A 21,284-nucleotide genomic window follows, 5' to 3' on the forward strand; every position below is an offset into this window, starting at 1 on the left:
AAACGGCTAATACGCACAGACATTTCGAGCGCAAAGTCAAGTGGAGTCAAACGGAGCAATCCATTGCAAATGACAAGATAGAAAATAAATAAAAGCAAAATTTCCAACTTCGACACTGACCGCGACTGTGCGGGTGTTTGTGTGGCGACGTAAGTACGTATACAGAAGACGTAATAAAACAGCGCAAATAATAAGTTTATCTTGTAAAGTGGTCTCCTCGCCACAATTGCTTTCAATCCACCTTGAACCCTTATAAGCAATATGCAGCTGTCGAGCGCAGCCGCTTACGCAAGCAAATCAAGGCAAGGCAAGCAACAAGGCAACAACAGTAATGATGATAATAACTGTGTTCTAACACAAAGCCGCGAGAGAAATCTAAAAAAAAATTAAAAAAAAAAAAACTCAACTAAGCATCGATTGCAAGTCACGGATGCTGCATTTGTTATACACGCATACACAAGCGGGCATCTATAACTGTACATATGTATATGTATATTTATCTGCCATGTACTGCTAAAGCACTTTAGCCTTTCACCATAGCTCTCGCTCTCAATTCTAATTGAGTGCTTTGCTGCCTTTACTGTGGATTTTTTTATTTTCGCTTGAGCCGCGGCGCGTTGCAAAGTGGGAAGCGGAAAAGCATTGCTTACGATGCAACTAGCAGTGTAGCTGAGTTGCGCGAACGTGTTACGGTTAAAGGAGCCGTAAAATAAGCTGCAAGCTGCAGCCACACGCTTCACGCACATACACTCACACACAATGTGGTGCGATATAGCACCACTGGCCATAATAAGCGTCGAGTGAATTTGCTGCAACAACAAATTACATGGCGTATAACAATAGGAAATTGCAATTTTCGTTAGCATCGAATGAAATAATTTGTAGTTGGTTTTCTACTTAGGGCTATAAATTTATATGCAATTTCACATGTGCGCGTATATATGTTTTTGTGTGGGTGTGTCGGTTTAGCACATTCCTCTTCTGCAGTTGAGGGTAATTTTTGTTGGAATTCTGTCTGTGCACAAGACTTCCGGCGGTCTGCTCTGTATACTCATTATTTGTTTTGAGTGTTGAGTCCAAACCTGATCCAAGAGAAGCATTTGCGCTCAGTCTATGATAAAAAGTACCAAACCAGTTTCACCTTTATCTTAATAGTGGTTCCACGTGGACTTTTTCTGGAGTTACGGGAGGTACATATGTAACAACAACGACTGAGAAAGTAGTGCTGGTAAGGCCAATATTCTTTAATATAAATCGATAAAGGGAAATATAGACGGTGATACAAACTGTATCACATGTTCTCAGCCCATGATCTCGGAGCAATAATGTTTCCATTCATTTTGGAATTTGTAAGGTTATGTTCGGTTAGGTTCAATGGCTGATCCTCAACATGAAGTGTTGAAACATTGTCTCCTCGTCTTCTTTCATATGGCTTGTGTAGGTGGCAATCGGATAAATTCAAAAGTTAAGGCTTAAACCAACCATAATGCAAGCTTCCCATATATATATATGGAAGGTGTATGTATGTCCACGAGAGTTCCTATCAGACATAAGGAATCTAAGTTCTTGTATGAGCAACTGTCTGAACTTTCAACAATCCTTGTACCTGTCTCTTATACACATCTAGATGTGTATAAGAGACAGTATGGAAGGTGTATGTATGTCCACGAGAGTTCCTATCAGACATAAGGAATCTAAGTTCTTGTATGAGCAACTGTCTGAACTTTCAACAATCCTTGTACTCTTTAATTTCGTACCGAATCTTTTAGATCATTAGTCGCCAAATCAAACTCTGGCGGCACTTTCTCTGTCCACATACCTGCAAAGGAGTTGAGAGTGGGAAGAAGCCGCTGGAGGAGAGAGACAACTCCTTTATGGCTAGGGCAAAGCTTCGGGGAAATTGAAAGATGGTGGTGGCGTAAACTCTTTGTTGGTCTGTATAACTCTTACATAGATGTGTTGCATAAGGATGATAACAAACAGGCTTTCACGGTTATTTAAGTTTCCCATATAAATTCGACATTCTTCCAATAACTTCACTGTTAAAAAACACGAGTTAAAGTTCTCTAAATGAAGACATTGTTGGAATATTTCGGAACCTTATGATTTAATATACCTTTTCCGATAGATCGAGGTTGAGAATTGTGTATGTTAGACCGTTAGTCCAGTTCCGGGTGAATTGTTTGGCATCGAACTTAGTCGCCTCAGTAGATTTGTAGCAAGCTCAAAGTGCATCCTATATACAAGTGAGTTTTTGATGTATTTTTAAGACTATTTGACATCAAAAAGAAGTGGTATTTAAACTGTCTCATATAATTTATCTGATCTTCGCTGCGTAGATCAGCCCCAAAACCAAACCCAACGTTCCGCCCTCTGCCTATGTAAATGCTGTAGAAAGCCGATTGCTGCTGCTAGATTCCCACATTAAGAACTTTAAGGCTGTAATTCACTCGGAATGGGTAAAATAAAGTTGCAACGTTCGTTTGGTGTAACCAAAACCTTGTCAACCCAAGAGGCTTTAGAAGTTGGTATCTTCTTCTTCTTCTTTATTGGCGTAGACAACGCTTATGGGGTTAAAGCCGAGTAGACAACAGCGTGCCAGTCCGATTTTAGATTCCAATTGTAGCCAGGTCCTTTTCCAACTGGTCTTTCCAACGGAGTGAGCCTTTTTTCTTTCTCTGCTTCCCTCGGTGGGTATCGAATTATCTACGATTTGGAAGTTGTGACTCTCAATCGTGACGTGTTAGCCAAGTGCGATTACGACGACTGTTTGTTTAGTGACAGGAGATATTTCGTCTTATTCCTATTCATTATCAGACCCATTTGCTTTGCTTGGCTCTGCTTGAAAGCAGAACTAACTAACAGGAAGACAAAGTACCTCTAGCCACGCCCTCTAGCCATGCTTATTACAATATCTTGGATCTCGAAAATAGATCTTTGTACTAATTACCCTTAAAGAGCATGATATTTGGAATACCGGCAAGTTGTTTCCTCATAATGAGTACTGAGATAATCGATAACTACTGCCAACTTAATCTCAGCATTTGAATCAAAGTATAAGTATATTTAAAATTATTAGCCATACTGTGCACCGTTTAAAAGACGTTTCCATGTTACTTTTGTTGCATGAACTTTTTTGTTTTGTTTTTGTAGAAAATATCAAAAATCGATAAACCCTGTAGATATACCCTCTGATATATGTAATCAGTTTATGATTATTTACACCTCTTGCTGCAGTTTCCACTATTTTTCAATGGATTTCTTTCAACTTATTTCGTTTTTTTTGTGCAACATCGTTGGCCGCCTTTGGCATTGACTTCTACTAACACATAATACATGTCTTTATTTGACTCTTCCTCTTCATTGTGCAACAAAAGGAAGATACAGTCAGTACGTTTGCTCACTTTTATTATTTACTATTTCATATTTATCCTCTTGAAGAAGACAAATAAAATCGCCACACTCATAGCAGCTTCCACTTCCACATAATGATCAGCAGATATTAATATTAGGGGTAGGACTTCAATATAAGAAAATGTACGTACAAATATAAAAAAGCTAAAGGTAACGAGATTTTACAATATTGAAACAAATACTTTTAATTTTGTTCCGCATATTTTATGTAATATTAATAGTACAATAAATATTTTTTATTTATTTTTGATGGAGTGTGATCAGATCGGATCACATTTACTAAACCTTCTGAAAAGCTTAATGAAAAGTCATGAAAAAAAGGCCACCTATAACAATACTTCGCAAGTGCTAACAATTTTGAAAGTCCTACCCCTCAATCGCATTTTCTACCGCCGACGTAGCCCCATTTTAACGGCACATGTGCAGTTGAAGTATTTGAAAATACTCGTAAATAAGCTTTTGCTCTTCTCACTTCCTCTTTATGCTATATTTTCATTTTCCTTTTTAATACATTTTTAATCGCTCTGAAAATATCGTATATCGCTGCGAGTGTTCTTTGCTTGACCTTGAAGCATTAATCTTTGTTGGTTGAGGATAAGTGCGCCATTTAAAATTCAGAATTTAATAAAGCATGGAAAATTCTTAAAGTGAATTTTCTTTATGGTATTTTTCTGCATTTTTCACTGCAAACGAGTGCTTAAGAGATAAAAAAGAATTATTATTGATTTTAATGTTTGCCTTTAAAATTTGATGAGATAAATTTAAAAGTTCTGTGGAGAGAATGACACAATGCTTGAATCAAATATAATATATTATTATTTTTGTTTTAAAGAGCACTTGGCGGCTGTTCAATTGTAAGAAATATATTTGTGGTTATCTGCAGAAATCAGTTTTGGATCTATCGATTTCCGAGAATTTCAAAGCACGCGATTATATTTTTTCTCGTTTCAAAATCGTGTACTTTTGCTTTATATGAGAGTGTCGGAGTATCACAAAATCTTCTACCACCATGGACCTTGCCTATGTATGGTTTATTCTGAAAGAATATCATTTGTTTATTTGTGAGTGGAATGTCTGATGTTGCAAAATCTCAAAACTCTTCTTAAAATTTAATAAAAATTCGGATATTTAATACAGTTTAAAAATTTCATTAGGAATTTTAGCGTGGCATAGGCAACCATAGATGTTTCTGTCGAAGAGATTTGAGTCCATTCCTCATATAATTCCGTAGAAGTTTGATAGAGTAACCAAAGCTTAACTATGATTCCTGTATGATTTGGTTCCTCATCTTGTTAAAAATGTTAGTCACTTCCTAGAGCCAATTCTTCTTTGCTTTAAATTTACTTTCAAGATATTAAGTTATCCATATTTGTCCATGGTGGACTCTTCTATAAATACCATTCGGCTCACACCATAACATTGCTCCATTACCACCATGCTACACAGTTTGCTTCAAATCTTCCTTATTAGGTGCCGTACGCGTTGTTTGCCATAAATTGTTGAGATCTTTGATTACAAAGACTCAAAACTTGTTGACATCAGAAAAAAAAAATGTTCTGATAAAAACCAGTGGACTTCTAAATGAAGGTGTACAGACTGGATCTCAATATTTTCGTCGATGATGTTAAAAATTTCGAAAGTAAACAACCCTGAAATTTTATGTGTTATATTTGACAGTCTGCACTCCTTCACTCCGCGAGTGTCACGAAATTACGGCGATGCAACAAGATCCTCAAGTCGCTGGCCGACAACACTTGTGGCAAAGGCATAGAGAAGTTGTTGACAATATACAGCGTATATTGGCCGATCATTAACTACGCGGCCGCAATATAGCCGCCTGGATGCAGCAGGATGGAGATGGAGAAGCTACAGACTTGGCAAAATACCGTACTCGGGACTGTGTGCTATTAAGCGATGACAGCTAACATATTACTTTCCCACAAACAGGGTTTTGATAATCTTTACAACAACAATTATTCCTGACAGGTATATCTTGAATGAGCAGGATTCGAGGCCTTGAAGTGCATTTATTAATGAGAAGTGGTCCTAACGTCCAGATTGCGGTTGAAATTGCTTAGGCGTTTATAGCGTCAATCTAAAAGGGAGATACCTGATACTTTCCTTGACGAAATACTTTAATAAATATAACGAAGAAATTCTGTTCCGAATTTAGTAATACATACCTTCTTAAGCTCTAACTCTAAGCTCTTTTGCCGCAGCTGTAAGAACATAACCCAACTTATCTGTGTGCAATAATAAAACAATTATATTACATAAACCAATTTATTTGCCTCAACTTTCCGACCTAAATACTCACATATGTACATATATGTAATTCCATACTTATCTATGTAAATGCTGTTTGCCCTTTAATCCGTTATTCATGCTAAACATTCATTTATTTATATTATTTATACTTAGTTCCACATTCCATTCATATTCGTCGATTGGTCGTTGTGGCAACAGCAACACAAATCTCCATCATGCAACAAGCTAAGCTGGCTAAACCCCGCCCCCTCCTCATAACAACCACACTGGCAATCTGATTTGAACGCGATTTTATTCCTTGAATTTAGTTCATTCTTATTCACAGTTATACCTTTATGCTGCATTTCTATTGTATTTGCTTCGCTGTAATTTCATTTTCTCAGCACTTTTATTTCGGATGCTCCTATTTTATTTTCTTCCCTTCATTCTTTCATTATTATTGCTATAATTTATTTGTATTATTTGTATATTTCCAGTTTGTGCCTGCGCGAGTTCTGCATTGAGATCCTTCGCTCGGCTTACAACACGCTGGTGCGCCAGGTGCGGCGTGTGCTAGAACGTAACGCCGGCACTGACAACCATGATGACTCGTACCTTCTGTGGGCGGTACGATTTTTCATGGAATTCAATCGGTTGAGCGGCATGCAGCTGGAGTTGGTGAGGTGAGTATGAAGATCGCAGAAAATGCGACTCGAATAAAGAATTGTGGTTATACGAGTATACAAAGCTTTGAAGACTGCCCACGCTGAAAGTTTGACTGATGTGCGCCCGACTGTTTGGCCACGCGCCGCTTTGTCTGACAATGATAAGTATTGCTTTCATTGCGATAGCGGTAGTCAAGTCTACATATATACAATATATTGCCGTTGAGCTTTTCTTAAGCGAAATCAGCTTATTGGTCATTGTTGACTCTAGTCGCCGTCCTTCAATGCTCTTATTTGGAAGCAATTAAGTGCAGAAATTTTTTGCGTATTTCGCTCTTCTCCGAAAAAATTCTCTTCGTATTGTAATTTTTGTTGTTCGTATTTTTTTCGCTGGCGATGTCGTAAAGCACATTTAAGTGTCTTGGTATTGTCTCAAGTTGCACTTTTGTTGCATTACGCTCACCGCGAATGGCGTTGCGCTGTGAGTGCGAGTGTTAAATTCTTGTTTTTATGACATAACCTCAAAGAATGTAATCAATTTTTAAGTGTTCTATTTTGTGCAGTACCAACAGTTGCATAGCTGGTGTTATTTTATTGATAGTTGAAGGGAGAAGTGCATTTGCCGTTGCCAATGTTGTGGCAAATAGTCTTCCCGTTTTATGTACAGTGCGAAAAGTATGGAACACAATATTTCGTGCAGATTTTTGTAATCAAGTATAATATCTTACGTATAGGATATATTGTGAAAGAGTAAATTGAGCAAGATTCTTCGAATGTGTCAAAAATGAAGGAGAAATTGGTTTGCCTGCCTCTTAATCGAATTTAAATCGAGTTGAAACTGGAATGCAACTCGACGGGTTTTTGGCTTTGTTTGACTCTGCCGGTTGTTGTCTAGGCTACAAATTTGGTTTTGTTCGTCGATAAGATAGCAATTGCTTTGTCTGTTCTTCAGTCGTACCGTGAAAAAAAGAACTATTCAAAATATTTTATTCTTTAGTGCTGAAAAGCGGACCTTGAATGAGGTAAAACCCCATAATGAACCCTTGGCTCAGTTGTTATTTTATGGAAACTTTTATACTCCAATTGATATTATACAATAACTGCGATTTTTGATTGAAGACCCTTAAAAACCATTGTTTAGAAGAATACAGTCCATATATTTCCACCGAGTTCGACACTCTCCCAAGAAGTTTTATGGATGGTAATATATTGGAACATCAAACAGTATTACTCGTACTACTTATCGTTCCCAATAGAGTTAGATCGCCAAAAACACAGTATTTGATCGGATAAGGGCCGAAGTCTATTCCGGCATAACCTAGCACCAGCTGTGCTAATTATTATTATTTTATATTAAATAGTCGATTCTCCTTATTATATAAGGGCTACGAGTTATGGATGGAAAGATCTCAAATATAATATGTAGTATTTATTAGTAGCTAAATATTATGTACCTATTTTTTTAAAATCTATATTTGAGATGACAGATAAAAAAAGTTATCGACACATAGTTATACAGAAGTTAAAGTCAAAAATGATCTTAGTTCAGAAAAGTACCACTCGTTGGGACTATACTATAGTCGTGTATTTTGACAAGAGATGGTGTAAATGGATTATTGCGTTGGAAAGAAATTATCCTTGTGCCTTTTTTCAGTATAAACAATTTAGTTGTTCTTCATTTAAATATGTCGAGGTGCGCTTAAATTTGAAGAAAACCTCATCCGAAAGTCATCGTATTTTGGTGGAAGTGTATGGTGAACACGCTTTCGTTGAGGAAACGGAAGAATTACTCGATAAAGATTGTTATCAAACGCAAGAAGAGCTCTCAGAATCTTTGGGAGTCACTCGAACACACATTTCAAAACATTCAGTCATTCGTTTTGAAGCCAAATACGTTGAAAGACGGTCTTGCATAACAGAAATGCTGCTTCAACGCTATAAAAAGAAGTCGTTCTTGTATCGTATTTCGACTAGTGATAACACATGAATTCATTACGACAACACATTTGTGGAATTTGGTCAACCAGCCAAATCAACAGCCAATTTGCATATCCATGACGCCAAGGCAATGATCTGTATTTGGTGGGATCGCAAGGTCGTGCTCTTCTGTATTATGGCTTCTAAAACTGGATGAAACCGTTGCCAAGGAACGATACCGCAAAAACTCATCAAAATATAACGAGCGATTGCTCGCAAATGTTCAGAATTTGCAACTAAACATTAGGAAAAAAATTTTCCTTCGTGGCAACTCTCGGCTGTTAAACATATTTGAAGAACAATGGTTGAGAAGTTTTGCCACATCCTTTTATAACCCACACCATACCCCTCCAGAACTCCCTCACCAGAACAGAGTTAACATCAGAATAGGATACCCAAAATCGGCTTCATTCGTTCTTAGCCGCCAAGCCGACTCAGTTCTTCCAAAATAGAATATAATCCACAAATTGTAAGAAAAATAGGAAAGTGTTAAAACCTCAGATGAGGAATACTTTGAATAATACTATTGTACCTATTTTTCTTAAATATACATATTGGTAGAAAATTCGGCGAAAAGCTTAAGCCATCGTGATGCAAAAATCAAGAGTTGTCGGCCCATAATTCCGGCCTATTTTTACGAATAGCTTCGCGCAAATGACGTATAACACTAAAGTAGTGGTCTTTGTTGACAGTTTGGCTGGTCGGAAGGAGTTCCGAGTTCACCACACCTCGATAATCGAAGAACACTGCAACATGACATTTATTTTGACTTGATTTGAATTGATTTTTTCGGCGTCGGCTCACTTTTACCTTTAGATTCGACCGACTGATCGTCTATTTATGGATCGTAAGCATAGATCCAAGACTTATCCCCATTAATGAAACCTTTCATGACCTCTGGTAATCGGAAACACCTTATTGCGACAGTTTTTTGTTTTTAAAAATGTTATTGATTTTGGTACCAACCGTGCTTTCATTTTTCTTAGGTCCAAATGATTTTTTAGTTCAGTTTTCACTGATTCTTCCATTATAGCACCTATTTACCAAAATCCATCATAATCCCTCCACGAAAATAATTTTGTTTTCCAAACCATACCCTTCTACATATTAATTTCATGTTTAACACTTTTCAGATACACTGTGTCATGAGTATACCAACATAACCACCAAAGGATTCATTGCTCATAGTCAGACTAACAAAGTTGTAAAGAAAATTTTAGACTACCATAATGTTTGAGGGAAGCGAGCTCGGTTGTTTGCTTAAGGCGCCTTTGGCCCTTCTCGGTCAGATTTTATTGTCGGTTGGCTATGTTAAATTTATTTAGTACGCGAGCGGAAGCTTCAGACAAAATGCTTTCACTCGCATCCGATTTTCTAGCCAACCACAATACTGCCAGCCGGCTCACCCAACTGCTGGTCACTCTACCATGAACGCTCCATAAAACATCGTTATGGCCAGTAGAAGAAGAGAATGCGTAATGAAAGTGGTGAAAAGTTGATAAATATTTTTGTTTTTATTCCTTTCCGGCAGGAGCAACAATAGTTTTATTGTTTAAACGCTACGCTAGAGAATAGACATGGCGGCGACGAGGCAATCAGGCGGACAAAGAGCAGCTGCCGCTGTGCGTAGTTCGGCGCTAGCTGTTGATGGTTGCACTTGTTCTACAGGGTTGCATTGTTCATCATGCTCTCGCATTGAATGTTGTTATTTATTTTCTGACGCTTTCCATTGTTGTCCACTGTTGTTGTGCTGTTATTTGGTTCATTCAAAGCTAACGAAATTTCGCCAATTTTCCTGCACTATGCGGGCATTCTGTTGTCTTCGTCTTTAACACCTTCAGCTGTTGTGGCGCGCATACGTTCCGAGCGTCTTCCGTTAGCCAGTAGACAATTCACTTAGTTATTTTGCCATTTCTTCCTCTTCGGCTGCCAAGGTTGAAATTTTCAGAGTATTAAAAAACTATTTTTTTTTTTAAGTTTCTTGAAAACTATTTTGCTTGTCATTCCATGTAGCCCTGCCTGCCTATTGCTTTGGTGGCATTGCGCAAATATCTTCAAAATTGTTTTGGTTACTTGCAAATTAGTTTCTACATGACAAGAATGAAGCTTTACAAAAATGTTGTCATTTCGCTACTGCTCATGGTCCACTTGTACCCTAGGCGCCCTCAGCTACAACCAGCAACTCCTACATTCGTTTATTTATTCCTTTCGTTTCGTTTCTTGTTGCGTGACATTGCTTCGCTCAACTGTGCCAAATAGTTATGAAGTCTACCAATTGACTAAGACCCGCTCTGACGACTGGCTCACCCACTTGTGGAAAACTTCGGCAGGAAAGTCTTGTGTGGGCAGCCAACTGGTTGTTGCTTGTAGTTTGCAAAACTTTGCCTGTCGGCGTTAATGCAATTTGTTTAGGGGTTTTCCTTAAGTTCCTCCACCAGAGCGCTGCGTGCTAACCACTGTGTTTAGTCATTTTCTACAAGAAATTTTCTTGCAAATTTTTCAACAAAAAATAAAATTAAAAACTGACAAAATTTGTGTACAATAACAGTGAAATTTGTTTCGTGCATTGTTCGATTGTGCGGTTCATCGTGGCGCAGTGATGATGGAACGCTATAAAGTTTGTAACCATTCGGTGTGAGTGTCTCGAGGGAAGTAAGCGTTTAGGCAACCGAAAGCTTTGCAAGTTGGAGAAATACATATACGTTACGTTACGTCTATCATACGAGTAAACGTCGATGCCGCTCTCATCCAGTATCGCATTGACCGTTTCAAAGTCGAAAACCTTATGACAATTTAGGTGGTGTTAGGCACAAAGATCTATGGAAGTTCTACTCTCTCGAGCAACCCAATAAATTTAGTTTTGATTTGTCGAAAGAATCGTGTCGACAATTTCTATACACAACCCATCCGATTGAGCCTTGTATTCGATATAAGGAGACGATTTAGGCCTAGAATTACTACGAACTGTTTGTCTGCATGACTTACTAGGAGCTCAGACGAGTTTAGTTTGTGAAGGTTAGCTGCTTTGTGATCTTTTGGTTTCAAAGTCTCTTCTGCTGAGGCAAGGCAAGGTTTGGCTTTATCTCTGGGGATTTTGTGCTTACCTCCGACGTTTTTGTAGTGGCTTGGTCAACCTTGGTCTGAAAAAGAATTGCGGTTTCGATCGGTCTCACATTTATCCTAATATCATAAATTTTTCGCGCCCCCCGTTGGCTTAGTACCTGAATAATTTATAATGGCGTGAATAATCAAAAGCTTTCTAAAGTGAATAATTTGCTTTTAACGCTCAGTATTGATGGTAGGTTTGAATTTCTAATAACACTTTGGGAATATAAAGAATTCCAATAAGTGATTTTTAACTAGATACAAGAGAGACTCTTCAGGCTTTTCACAAAAACATTTCAATTTTTCTGGGATCATTATTCCATAGTAATTTCACCACTTTAAATTTACAAGAGAACATTCTTTTATAGGCTCCCCGTACAGTGAGCGTCTGGTTCGTATGAGTAGTTTTAAAATCAAGCAATTTTTATACCAAGAAGCTTGTTTAATTTTCCAGTTCCTGCATGGAACCATTCCTTAGTTTACTTCTGGGGAGGTTCTCTCTCACCTGTTACTCTATGTAATAAACAGATAGATAGATAGATAGGAAAATTGAGCTCTTGCACTGCGACCTATGGTCTATCATGTCCTCCTTATATCACATATGGTTACAAAAGTTCAATATCCTGAAAAATTCCAGGAACCTGCTGGGCGCGACTAAGGTGATGTGGACAGGGATCCACGTAGATGAAACCTAGAGCCTTGAGCTTGCTTCTCCAAATTTCTGAGCAATCCACAATCAAATTTTCTGAAGTTTTCTGTTTCATGTCGCAGATCCGGCAGTTTGGGCAAGAGACTATGCTCATGTTGGACAAGTGCTTTCTGAGCCTGCAGTGTCCTGTATAGAGCGTGACAAGGAGTCGGAATTTGTATCGGGGGAAGTTGATAATTTCCTTAAACTTTGCAAGGTTGTACCATCCTAGAAGTAGTTTAACATGGTGCATTCCTGCTACCTGCTGTCAATGCTGTTCTTATCACACTCTCTCCTCCATGCGGAGCAACTGCTTTATAGTGTAGAACTGTACTGCAATGCATGGTTCTGGCACCATCATGATAGGCGGTACAGCCTTCCTATACAATTCCCCGCAATGCCCACTTAAATGCCTTCCGGTGTTTTCGAGCTGTCAGCCACTGGTTTCTTGATTAACCCTCTTCATAGCGCCGTCCCTTGAAAGGTGGGTTTGTGTTGTGTCTTCCTTTAGGGCCTTCATCTGTTGAGACGACATTTTCTTTCCTTTGCCGAAACCCTCTGCTGGCATGAGCGATATAAAAGTGTTTAGGTTCATTCCGGTGTAACCGGAAGTTGGTAGAACAGCAAAATTTTTTTCATTTCGGTGTTATAGTTTCCTTTTCTGAGTTTTTAGAGCGCTTATTCAAGTATTTTCAAAGTAAGTAACGTATCCATGGTTTTCCGTAAATTCCAGTTACCATTTTCCCCACCATTTCTTTGCACTCATTTCATTTGCTTTGCTGCCAACCAACGGATTAAATATTTTAGTAATTACCGCAAACGTGGAGTTCTCTTCCCCTTCTTTCGTTTATATCCTCGACTCATTTTCGCAGCAACTCGAGCAGATGTTGCGCTTCGTCGAGACTCACCTGTCTATCAGCTGCGCTCTGAAGTATGCACCGTTATGCGTATCTCTCTGTAATTTCGTTAATGACTTCAACTACTACAAAGTATTTGCCACTTACCGCGCGCTCCCCCGCAGCTACGCGTCGGCAAATGCAACGTTTGAGAAGTTCTACTTTCGCGCAGCGACTCGACTTCGTTGCTTCTTTTTATTTGTTGTTGCATTTGAATTTTAATTTCTTAACACTTAAACTCATTACTTCACTTTTCCACACTTTTACACTTCTCGTCTTTGTGCATTTTTACGCTGCTTAATGCATATGTATGAGTTAGCTAACGGTACTTCCTATTTTCCTTCGTATTTACTTGCAGCGAGTCGTTGAGTGTGCAGTGCTTTCACTGGGTGCTTACGCGTATGCAACATGATATGGACATGATTATCAGCGACAAGAAGCAGGCGCGCGTCTGGGCGAAACGCTTACATGTCGCACTACAGGTGAGTACCCACTCGAAAATATATTAATTTATGTATGTGCTTGTAGTTATAAATGCATGGTATAATGTGTGCGTCTAATACGAGTAAAACTAGTTGCACTCCATGGTTTTTTTTTTGTCTGGTGTTGAAAAGTTCTCGGCAGAGGCGGATTTTAAAAAAGTTTTACTGTGAAGCATTTAGGATCAAGTAACCCCCAAAAAAGTTTGATAAACATTTTGTCACGTGAAAAGGGCTTTAAGCTTCCCAGCTTGTTTGGTGCATACATTTGCCGCGAAAAGTCAAAAGCTTTAAGCTCAAAAATGTTTTCTGCGCTTATCACTTATCTTTAAAAGCTTTTGACAGCTTTTCAAATCGAGAAACCCGTTAAATACCAGATCATTTGCTAAACTATTACTTCCGATAAGATATTATATTTGAGCAGTAGAAGTGCTTAAATAAAAGTTTTTAGGTTGCTTGAGTTTAATATCTATGAAGCTCTGAGAGAAGGCATCAAATATATTATACCTCAACTTCCTCGAGCTTCCAAAGTTTTATCAAAATAAACATTCCAGAATAAAGACAAAAACCGAGGAAAACTCCATTTATATATGGAAATACCATACATGGAAAATGAGCCTTTCTTCTTTATTGTCGTGGACACTTAAGCTTAAGCGATTATAGCCGACCACTTGATTGAAGACATCGCACAACCCCTGCAAGGGATATTTCGCTTTCTCACTTCAGCTCGCCTTCAAATGAATGGTTTTGTGCTATGCAAAGGAGGCTTGGTCTAGGTCAGAATTCGTGAGCTGCTTGAGCCGTCTGTAAAATAATCATTTCTGACCACTCCAAAGGGAATGACGCTCAGAGAACTTTTCTCACTTGCGTGAACTTCTACACATGGCTCCATCTTCCACATGGAAAATAAGTGGTAAGATGGAAATTTCTCGAATAACTTAACATCGCGCTCTCAATCTATGTACTGTATCAGTTTTTTCTCTGCGGTTGCCTTTCAAATCGGCAGGTCGTACGAAGAAAATGAATGATATAAAATATGCCAAGATTATCAGATAACTCACAGGGCATCTATAGGAACCGCCCGGAAGAAAAGTGGGAAAATATGATGCCAAATTTCGAAAGGTAGCAATTGAGGATCGATCTGAAACAAAGTGATGCTCGACCCATTGTATTAAAAAATTAACTTGCAAAAAAAATTGCTTTTCATCGCTTACCTGCCATTTGGTACTTCTACTATTTACTATTTCTACTATTCGTATTAATTCAATACGCAATTTTCGAAGAATTATTATTTCCTAGACAAGAGGAAATCTGCCGAAGGCAAGACGATATATCTCTTGGAGTGAAGCAAACAGTCGTCCCACTCGCGACTTGGCTACCACGTTATTGCTGACAGTCATACCTACGTCTATCTTGGAACCAGTAACACGAACAATAATGTCAGCGTAGAAATCCAGAAAGAATAACTCTTGCCAAGAGGTGCTACTTCGGACTGAGTAGGCAATTGAAAAGTAAAGTCACCCCTCATCCCAGTCCTGCTATATGGTGCAGAGGTATGGACAATGGCAACAGCCGATAAGATGTTGAGTTTTCAAGAGAAATTTTCTGCGGAAGATTTATGGTTCTTTGCGCATTGGCAACACCGAAAACCGCAGTCCATGGACAACAGAGGAAAACCTCCACTCCGTTTAAACGACCTGGTGGAATCTACTTGGCTACACTTGGAATCTCCAATTGAACTTCGAGAGAGACACTTAGATAGAAATTTTTTCTTGAGACAATTGCATGAAAGGGGGTGCTTGCAAGGAAACCCCTTTTTGTACCTACATATGCAGATGTACTATGTGTAGGTGATTAATGTTGAAAAATAGGTAGAGTGTATACAAAACTTTAGGTTTCGTTCTCAATCCGTCTACCGACTCATTTCATGAGTGTCTTCCATGGGAAGGGATTGTATATTGACATCCTGGAGGCAACCTTATCCTTTATTCAAGTATTTATTATTTACGATTCCATATCATACGTCCATTGGCCGGAAAATATCATCTAGCTTCTAACACATCGCATATACTATTCAAGATAGGGATATCGGAGAGTTTTCTAATGAACATTTTTGACTTTGAAATATGCGGATAGTTCCATCATCACCCGTGTTTTTGTGATCTCGTTCGGTGACTTGTTTTATGCACCATCAGACCGCCAGCCTTTACTTTGTTATACATTCTTCCATTTTCCGCCATTTGCTACTTGTACTATTTGTGATTTGCTTTGTTGCCTGTTGCGAATACCAGAGATTTCATCACGCACCTTGGTGTATACAATTTGCTCTCTGCTAGCTCATCTCTTTTTTTTTCGAGCGCAAAAATTCACTTGTCGCCTTCATTTTTTTGCTGCTCATTCTCATTCTCATCACTTTACTTACCTTCGCCACTTCCTATTTCCCGCTGCTCTCCGAGTTGTTGTGGCAATTTTAAATGTTGATGCAACTTGCCACAAATTTACTCGCACAACTCCTTGCCTAAAATATTAGGTGAGTGTGTGTATTTGTGCGCTTGCTACATTGGAGTTTTTCCAAGCAACATGAAGAGTTGTAGTAGTGACTTATCACATTTTACGGTTATTAAGTGAAAGCGCAGAAGCAGCAGCGCTTCTTTCAGTATGTTAAGAAATCAAATGTTGCAAAGAAGTTGGCAGCAGCAAACAAGAAAAATCGGAATTTCACTACTCAAACTAGTCAAAGTGCTGTGTGTAAGCATTAAGGAGGAAGCGAAAAAGACCGAGACTGACGTATGCTGCTAAAAATTACAACAAAAGTAAAGAATTTGCTGCAGCAAATAGTCGTACTATGGAGAGAATATATAATATTTACATATATATAGGGTGAACCATAACATGTTTTGTGAAGATTTCGTCCCAGACCTTTCTATTATTACGGTTAATAAAAATTTCCAAGACTTCGCTCCAGGCTTTTCACTCTATCCCTGTTGTATTGTACGCCGCAAGGATCTCAATTGTTGTTGTATGATGGGCAATTGTTGATATTGCCTTGGCATAACATCGGTCCTACTTCGAACTCAATAAAAGTACGTCTAGCCCGGCCAGGGTAACTGGCGAATGACACGCGTGATGTTTTGCTCCAAAGCCTGAATCGAAACCGTATTGTCCGCGTAGATTTTAGACTTTACATATATCCATAGGGTAAGTCAAACGATCTAGCTGGCCAATCCGGCCTAAAWCGTGAAATTATTTGCTCGCCGAAATATTATTTTTAAAAATCCATTGATTGATGCGATGAGTGTTAAGTGGCGCCGTCTTGTTTAAATCAAATGTCGCCGAGAACGAGAGCTTCAATTTCAGGCATCGGCTTCATCGGCTTTCAGGCTTTCCTACAAGCTGTATTTTGTACGATTTAACTTAAAATCTCGACGCAAAATGCGCCAAGTCTCCTTTCATAGGTCAGTCCGAGTTGATGCGACCGACGCCAAATCGATTTTCCACGGCCGCTATATTTTCTTCATAGCGTGCTGGACGTGGTCTATTCGATCGAATGTTATCCAATAATGAATGCTGAATCTCAAGATGGATCACCGTCCAATGGCTAGATGTGAAAATCGTCGATTGTCATTACTTTGATTTCCATTAAAATATTTTTTAGTATGCCTTTGAAGCACTGGGAATGGTATTTCAAAATCTTGTAAGTGATTTTAGGAGTCACTCACGGGTTCTCCGATCCCCACTTGGAAATATTTTTAACTTTTATTCATCTCTAAAGGGATATGTTTTGCTGTGACGAGGTAAGGGAAAAATTTCCAACCAGCTAAAAATTTTCCTGCCCTGTTTCAGCTAGACCAAATCTTATAGGGACCACCCTGTTATGTAATTTGTAAATACTTCAGAGCACGAAAAAATTACAACTATTTACTAAGGCAAAGTCACGTGTGGCATTTTACAGCGAGATTATTTACCAAGTAAAGCTGCTTTGCAGTTCATTGCATTTACGTGCCGCAATGCCGCCCCGCCGGTACTTAACCCACGTTGGGATTAGGTGTCGATTGCTGCTCTTTTTACCGTGCCGCCGTTGATAGCATCGAAATTTGCTCAAGTATGTACTTCCACAAGCTTGCTAGTTGCCGTCGCACTGGTTCATTAACACGAATCGAATTCAGCGCATGTCTTCGGCACCGGGTCTTGTGTTAATTAATACTTAGTACAACGCTGTCGCTTACCAACTCACATAACACATATTTTACTACACAGGTGTCTAATAAGTGGCTTTGGATCGCATCTGAACTTCTTTAACTCATACCCGATATATCACCACTTGGCTTACCCCACTCTCTTTGAGTGAATAGTACTTGACATGCTGCTGCACTACTTCGCATAGCTTGACTAACGCCTGGCTTGTCTTGGGTCTTGGTTGCTACTCATTAGAAATGCGCACAATTGCTCGTATCCTTCAGTACTGTTACTTCCGCTTCTTTAGCGACGTTTTGCTTAATTAGATGTTCGTGAAGTAGTTTTATTGTAAAACAACACCTTTATATCTTCTACTCCTTTACATCTTAGATTGCGCGGTGTCTGGGTGGATTGGGGTTGCGAAGCTAACATTCTCTTGATTGAGCGAATCTAATGCCAATTTGCATAAAATAATCCGGTAATAAATTTCAACTCAACTAGTTGTTATCTTTGATGAGACTGTACCGTTCTTCCTCTTCACTATTATATTCTCTTATTCTTACATAACTTCAAGGTGTACAAAAGTTTTGCTTTAGTTTTCAAACTAATGAACTAGGAGCTGACTTCTCGGTGTTCAACAAAAATTTTGTGGTACTTCCACCAAACTGCCAATACTTTTCTAAATAAATTTTGCTCTAAGTGACTGTCTATTCCACCCAAACTTCGTTAGTATTTGAAAACAGGAAATATTATACTCATACCGAGTTTGAGGAAGCTATGCTCATATCATATGCTCATGTCATATTTATCCGACAAATTGCTTTTTTGGTTGAATGTCACTTTGGACTCCTCTAATGTTTTCTACTTTTCGTAAAATCAAATCAAGAGGTCGGAACGAAAATTATTGTTGCAATAAATGAACACAATTATTTATTATTGATTTTATTGATGTTTTCTATCATTTCTTTACTTACGATCTCAATAATAATCTAGTAATCTGAAAGCTTCTGAGTTTGAATTCTGAAATGATAAAATCTATTTCTAATAAGAATCTATATAAGTATCGTCAGAAAATTCTGCTATCGCCTTAAAATACTATATATCTGAACACATAAGGTCTATTAAAAGCAATCGATTACTTTTCCAATGGATGATTTAAGTTACATTATAACGTTCGATCCAAGTAAAGTTACTTTTTTCGATAGCCTTATATTGACAGAACCCCCGTGAGTCGTATCAAACTGTCATGTTATTTTTATTCAGTATTGTTGGACATTTCATCACGGAAGTACTTACGCCTGCACATCGTTTACAAACGTCGTTCTGCAAAGAATGTGTTTCCCTCGTTTCCCTCAACTTATGGTCAACATAATCGGCCTACTGTGCATACCATTCGCAACACTACCATCTATTTTGAGACCCAGCACGAATTATCGGATAATATTTGACCGAATATACCACGTACATCACTAGAAAATATAGCAACCGTAGCTGAGAATGTACAAGAAATGCGTGGAGGTTCAATTCGGCGCCGTTCGCACCAGTTCAGACTGACGTATGGAACATCGAGATTCGCATTTTACGCCGAGATCTCAAATTAAAACGTCCAGAATATAGCTTGTATAATAACTGAAACCGTTCGACCTTCCTAAGCGACATCGCTTCGCTCTATGGGCTCTTGAAAAGTTCCAAGAGGATCCCACGTTTTCGAGCCGAATTTTATTCATCGATTAAACCTATTTCGCGCAAAGGGTATGCAGATAAGCAAAATTGCCGCATTTGGGACAAAAAGAAACCTGAAGACAAATGTCCGGTGGAATCATCGGCTCATATTTCTTCAAAAATGATGCCGGTGAGAAAGTAACCGGCTATGGCAACGATTATCACGCTATGATAACCGACTATTTGGCGCTTGAAATTGAAACTCTTGACCTCAGCGACAACAAGATGGCACCACTTCTCACACATCTCATCAATCAATTTATTTATTCAGAGAACACTGTTTTGGGTCGGGCGATTTGTCACCGATACTGTGTGTTATCACATAGTTAGACTTTTTTCTGTGAGGATATGTAAAGTCTAAAGTATACCCGGGCAATCCCGCTTTGATTAAGGGCTTGTAGAAAAACATCACGTCTGTCATTCGGCAGTTACCAGTCGAAAAGCTCGAACGAGTCATCGAAAATTGGACTCAACGGATGGACCATCTGAGACGTAGATGCGAGCAACATTTGTAAGAGATAGTCCTCAAAATTTAAATGCCAAAGAATGTTCTATCGAACGAAGTTTCTGTGTTTTTTTTGTAAGTAGATAACCTTGAAATGGATCACTCTTTATATAAGAAATTGTGATTTAAACTGTGCTTCTCGTAAAATATCGATAAATTGATAAATATCGACGACTCCGATTGTCACGAAAGCACTGTTTCGCTTGCCTAAAAACCATTTAAGTAAGGTGCAAAAAGACTTTCACCGTCGATCCAAATTAACGCAATAAACCCAATGGACCGAATTTTTATGTGCGAAAAGATGCCGAATTGCAACAAAATCGATTTATTTCCGAAGTGTACGGTCGCTGGTTATGAATCGATGGTCACTTAATATCTTCAAGAGAGAACGGCGCGAACGACGGCTAAGCCGAGATTGACAGTCTGGGATAGGAATAGGAAATATTTTCCATCGGGAGAGCACCAGGTCACACATATTGGAACCCCCGAGTGCTTGGTTTAGAGGTTGTTATTATATTGCAGTCTTTGAATCATTTGATCACTGTTCCTGTCTATAATGTTTTATTTTTCTGGTGAAAAATTTGCCTCAGTCAAGCCAGATCGTGCCAATTTTTTGTCAAAATCTTTTCCTTCCAAATGGCAACAAGTTATCGAATAAAACTAGTGGTATGATTATTACACTCAAGTCACAACTTGAGATTTTACCTCAAAATGTCTGAAATGAAGACTAGAGACTGGTTACAGAATCCCGCTATTATTCTGCGGAAATTTATTTTTAAGTTTTTAGTTTCGAGTTCTTTTTATAGAACCAGAAGATTTTACTTATTCTCTTTGCTCTGCGTAAGTAAATCTCGCATTTCCCGTCTCTCGTCATTATTTTCTTCTATTAACTTTAGTTTACTGTACACTCAACACTTTCCTCATAATGCCGTTAGACTAGCCTATAAGTTAGCTATACTTAATTGTTTATTATTTTACCATTTGCCCAACCGCTTTATTTACCATACATAGTACATTCTATATAATAAGTAAGCGTGTTGGTGTATGGAGTTTGCTTCCGATTTGCCCTGCGCCCAACTTTTATTCATTCTCATTTCTTTTTTTTTCTTTGCTTTTGTTTTTAATTACAGACATTCCGTGAATTGTTGTTGAGTTTGTTGGCGCTGCAGAAAGTTAAGGACGATCGCGCGTTGGCCCTCTTCGATATGCTATTGAATAATGTCTGCTATGTGCTGGAGTATCGAGAGACAATATTGCATCTGTTAATGAACTACAATGAAGCGCATAGCACCAAGTAAGTAGATTCCGGATGGAAATTAAAGATAAACACATACGACTAAACTAGTGCCAGCACTTGAAGTAAATAAAGTGATATATGCGAGTTTAAGTGTTTACTGGCACTGTATAGCT

The 21,284-nt window shown here is 38.5% G+C and overlaps 1 protein-coding gene across 1 annotated transcript in view; it reads left to right on the forward strand.

Moving 5' to 3' along the window:
• Nucleotides 1–21,284, forward strand: part of LOC108977689 (protein timeless homolog) — a gene marked incomplete at its 3' end in the record, with an annotated part of 164,825 nt that overhangs the window by 74,090 nt on the left and 69,451 nt on the right. Inside the window, 3 exon segments of the mRNA XM_018947513.1 lie at nucleotides 6,159–6,344; nucleotides 13,351–13,474; nucleotides 21,005–21,168. Coding sequence (XP_018803058.1) covers nucleotides 6,159–6,344; nucleotides 13,351–13,474; nucleotides 21,005–21,168 — 474 coding nt within the window.

Source organism: Bactrocera latifrons, unplaced genomic scaffold (genome assembly GCF_001853355.1).
Source record: "Bactrocera latifrons isolate USDA-ARS-PBARC rearing strain unplaced genomic scaffold, ASM185335v1 scaffold_94, whole genome shotgun sequence".
Lineage (NCBI taxonomy): Eukaryota > Metazoa > Arthropoda > Insecta > Diptera > Tephritidae > Bactrocera > Bactrocera latifrons.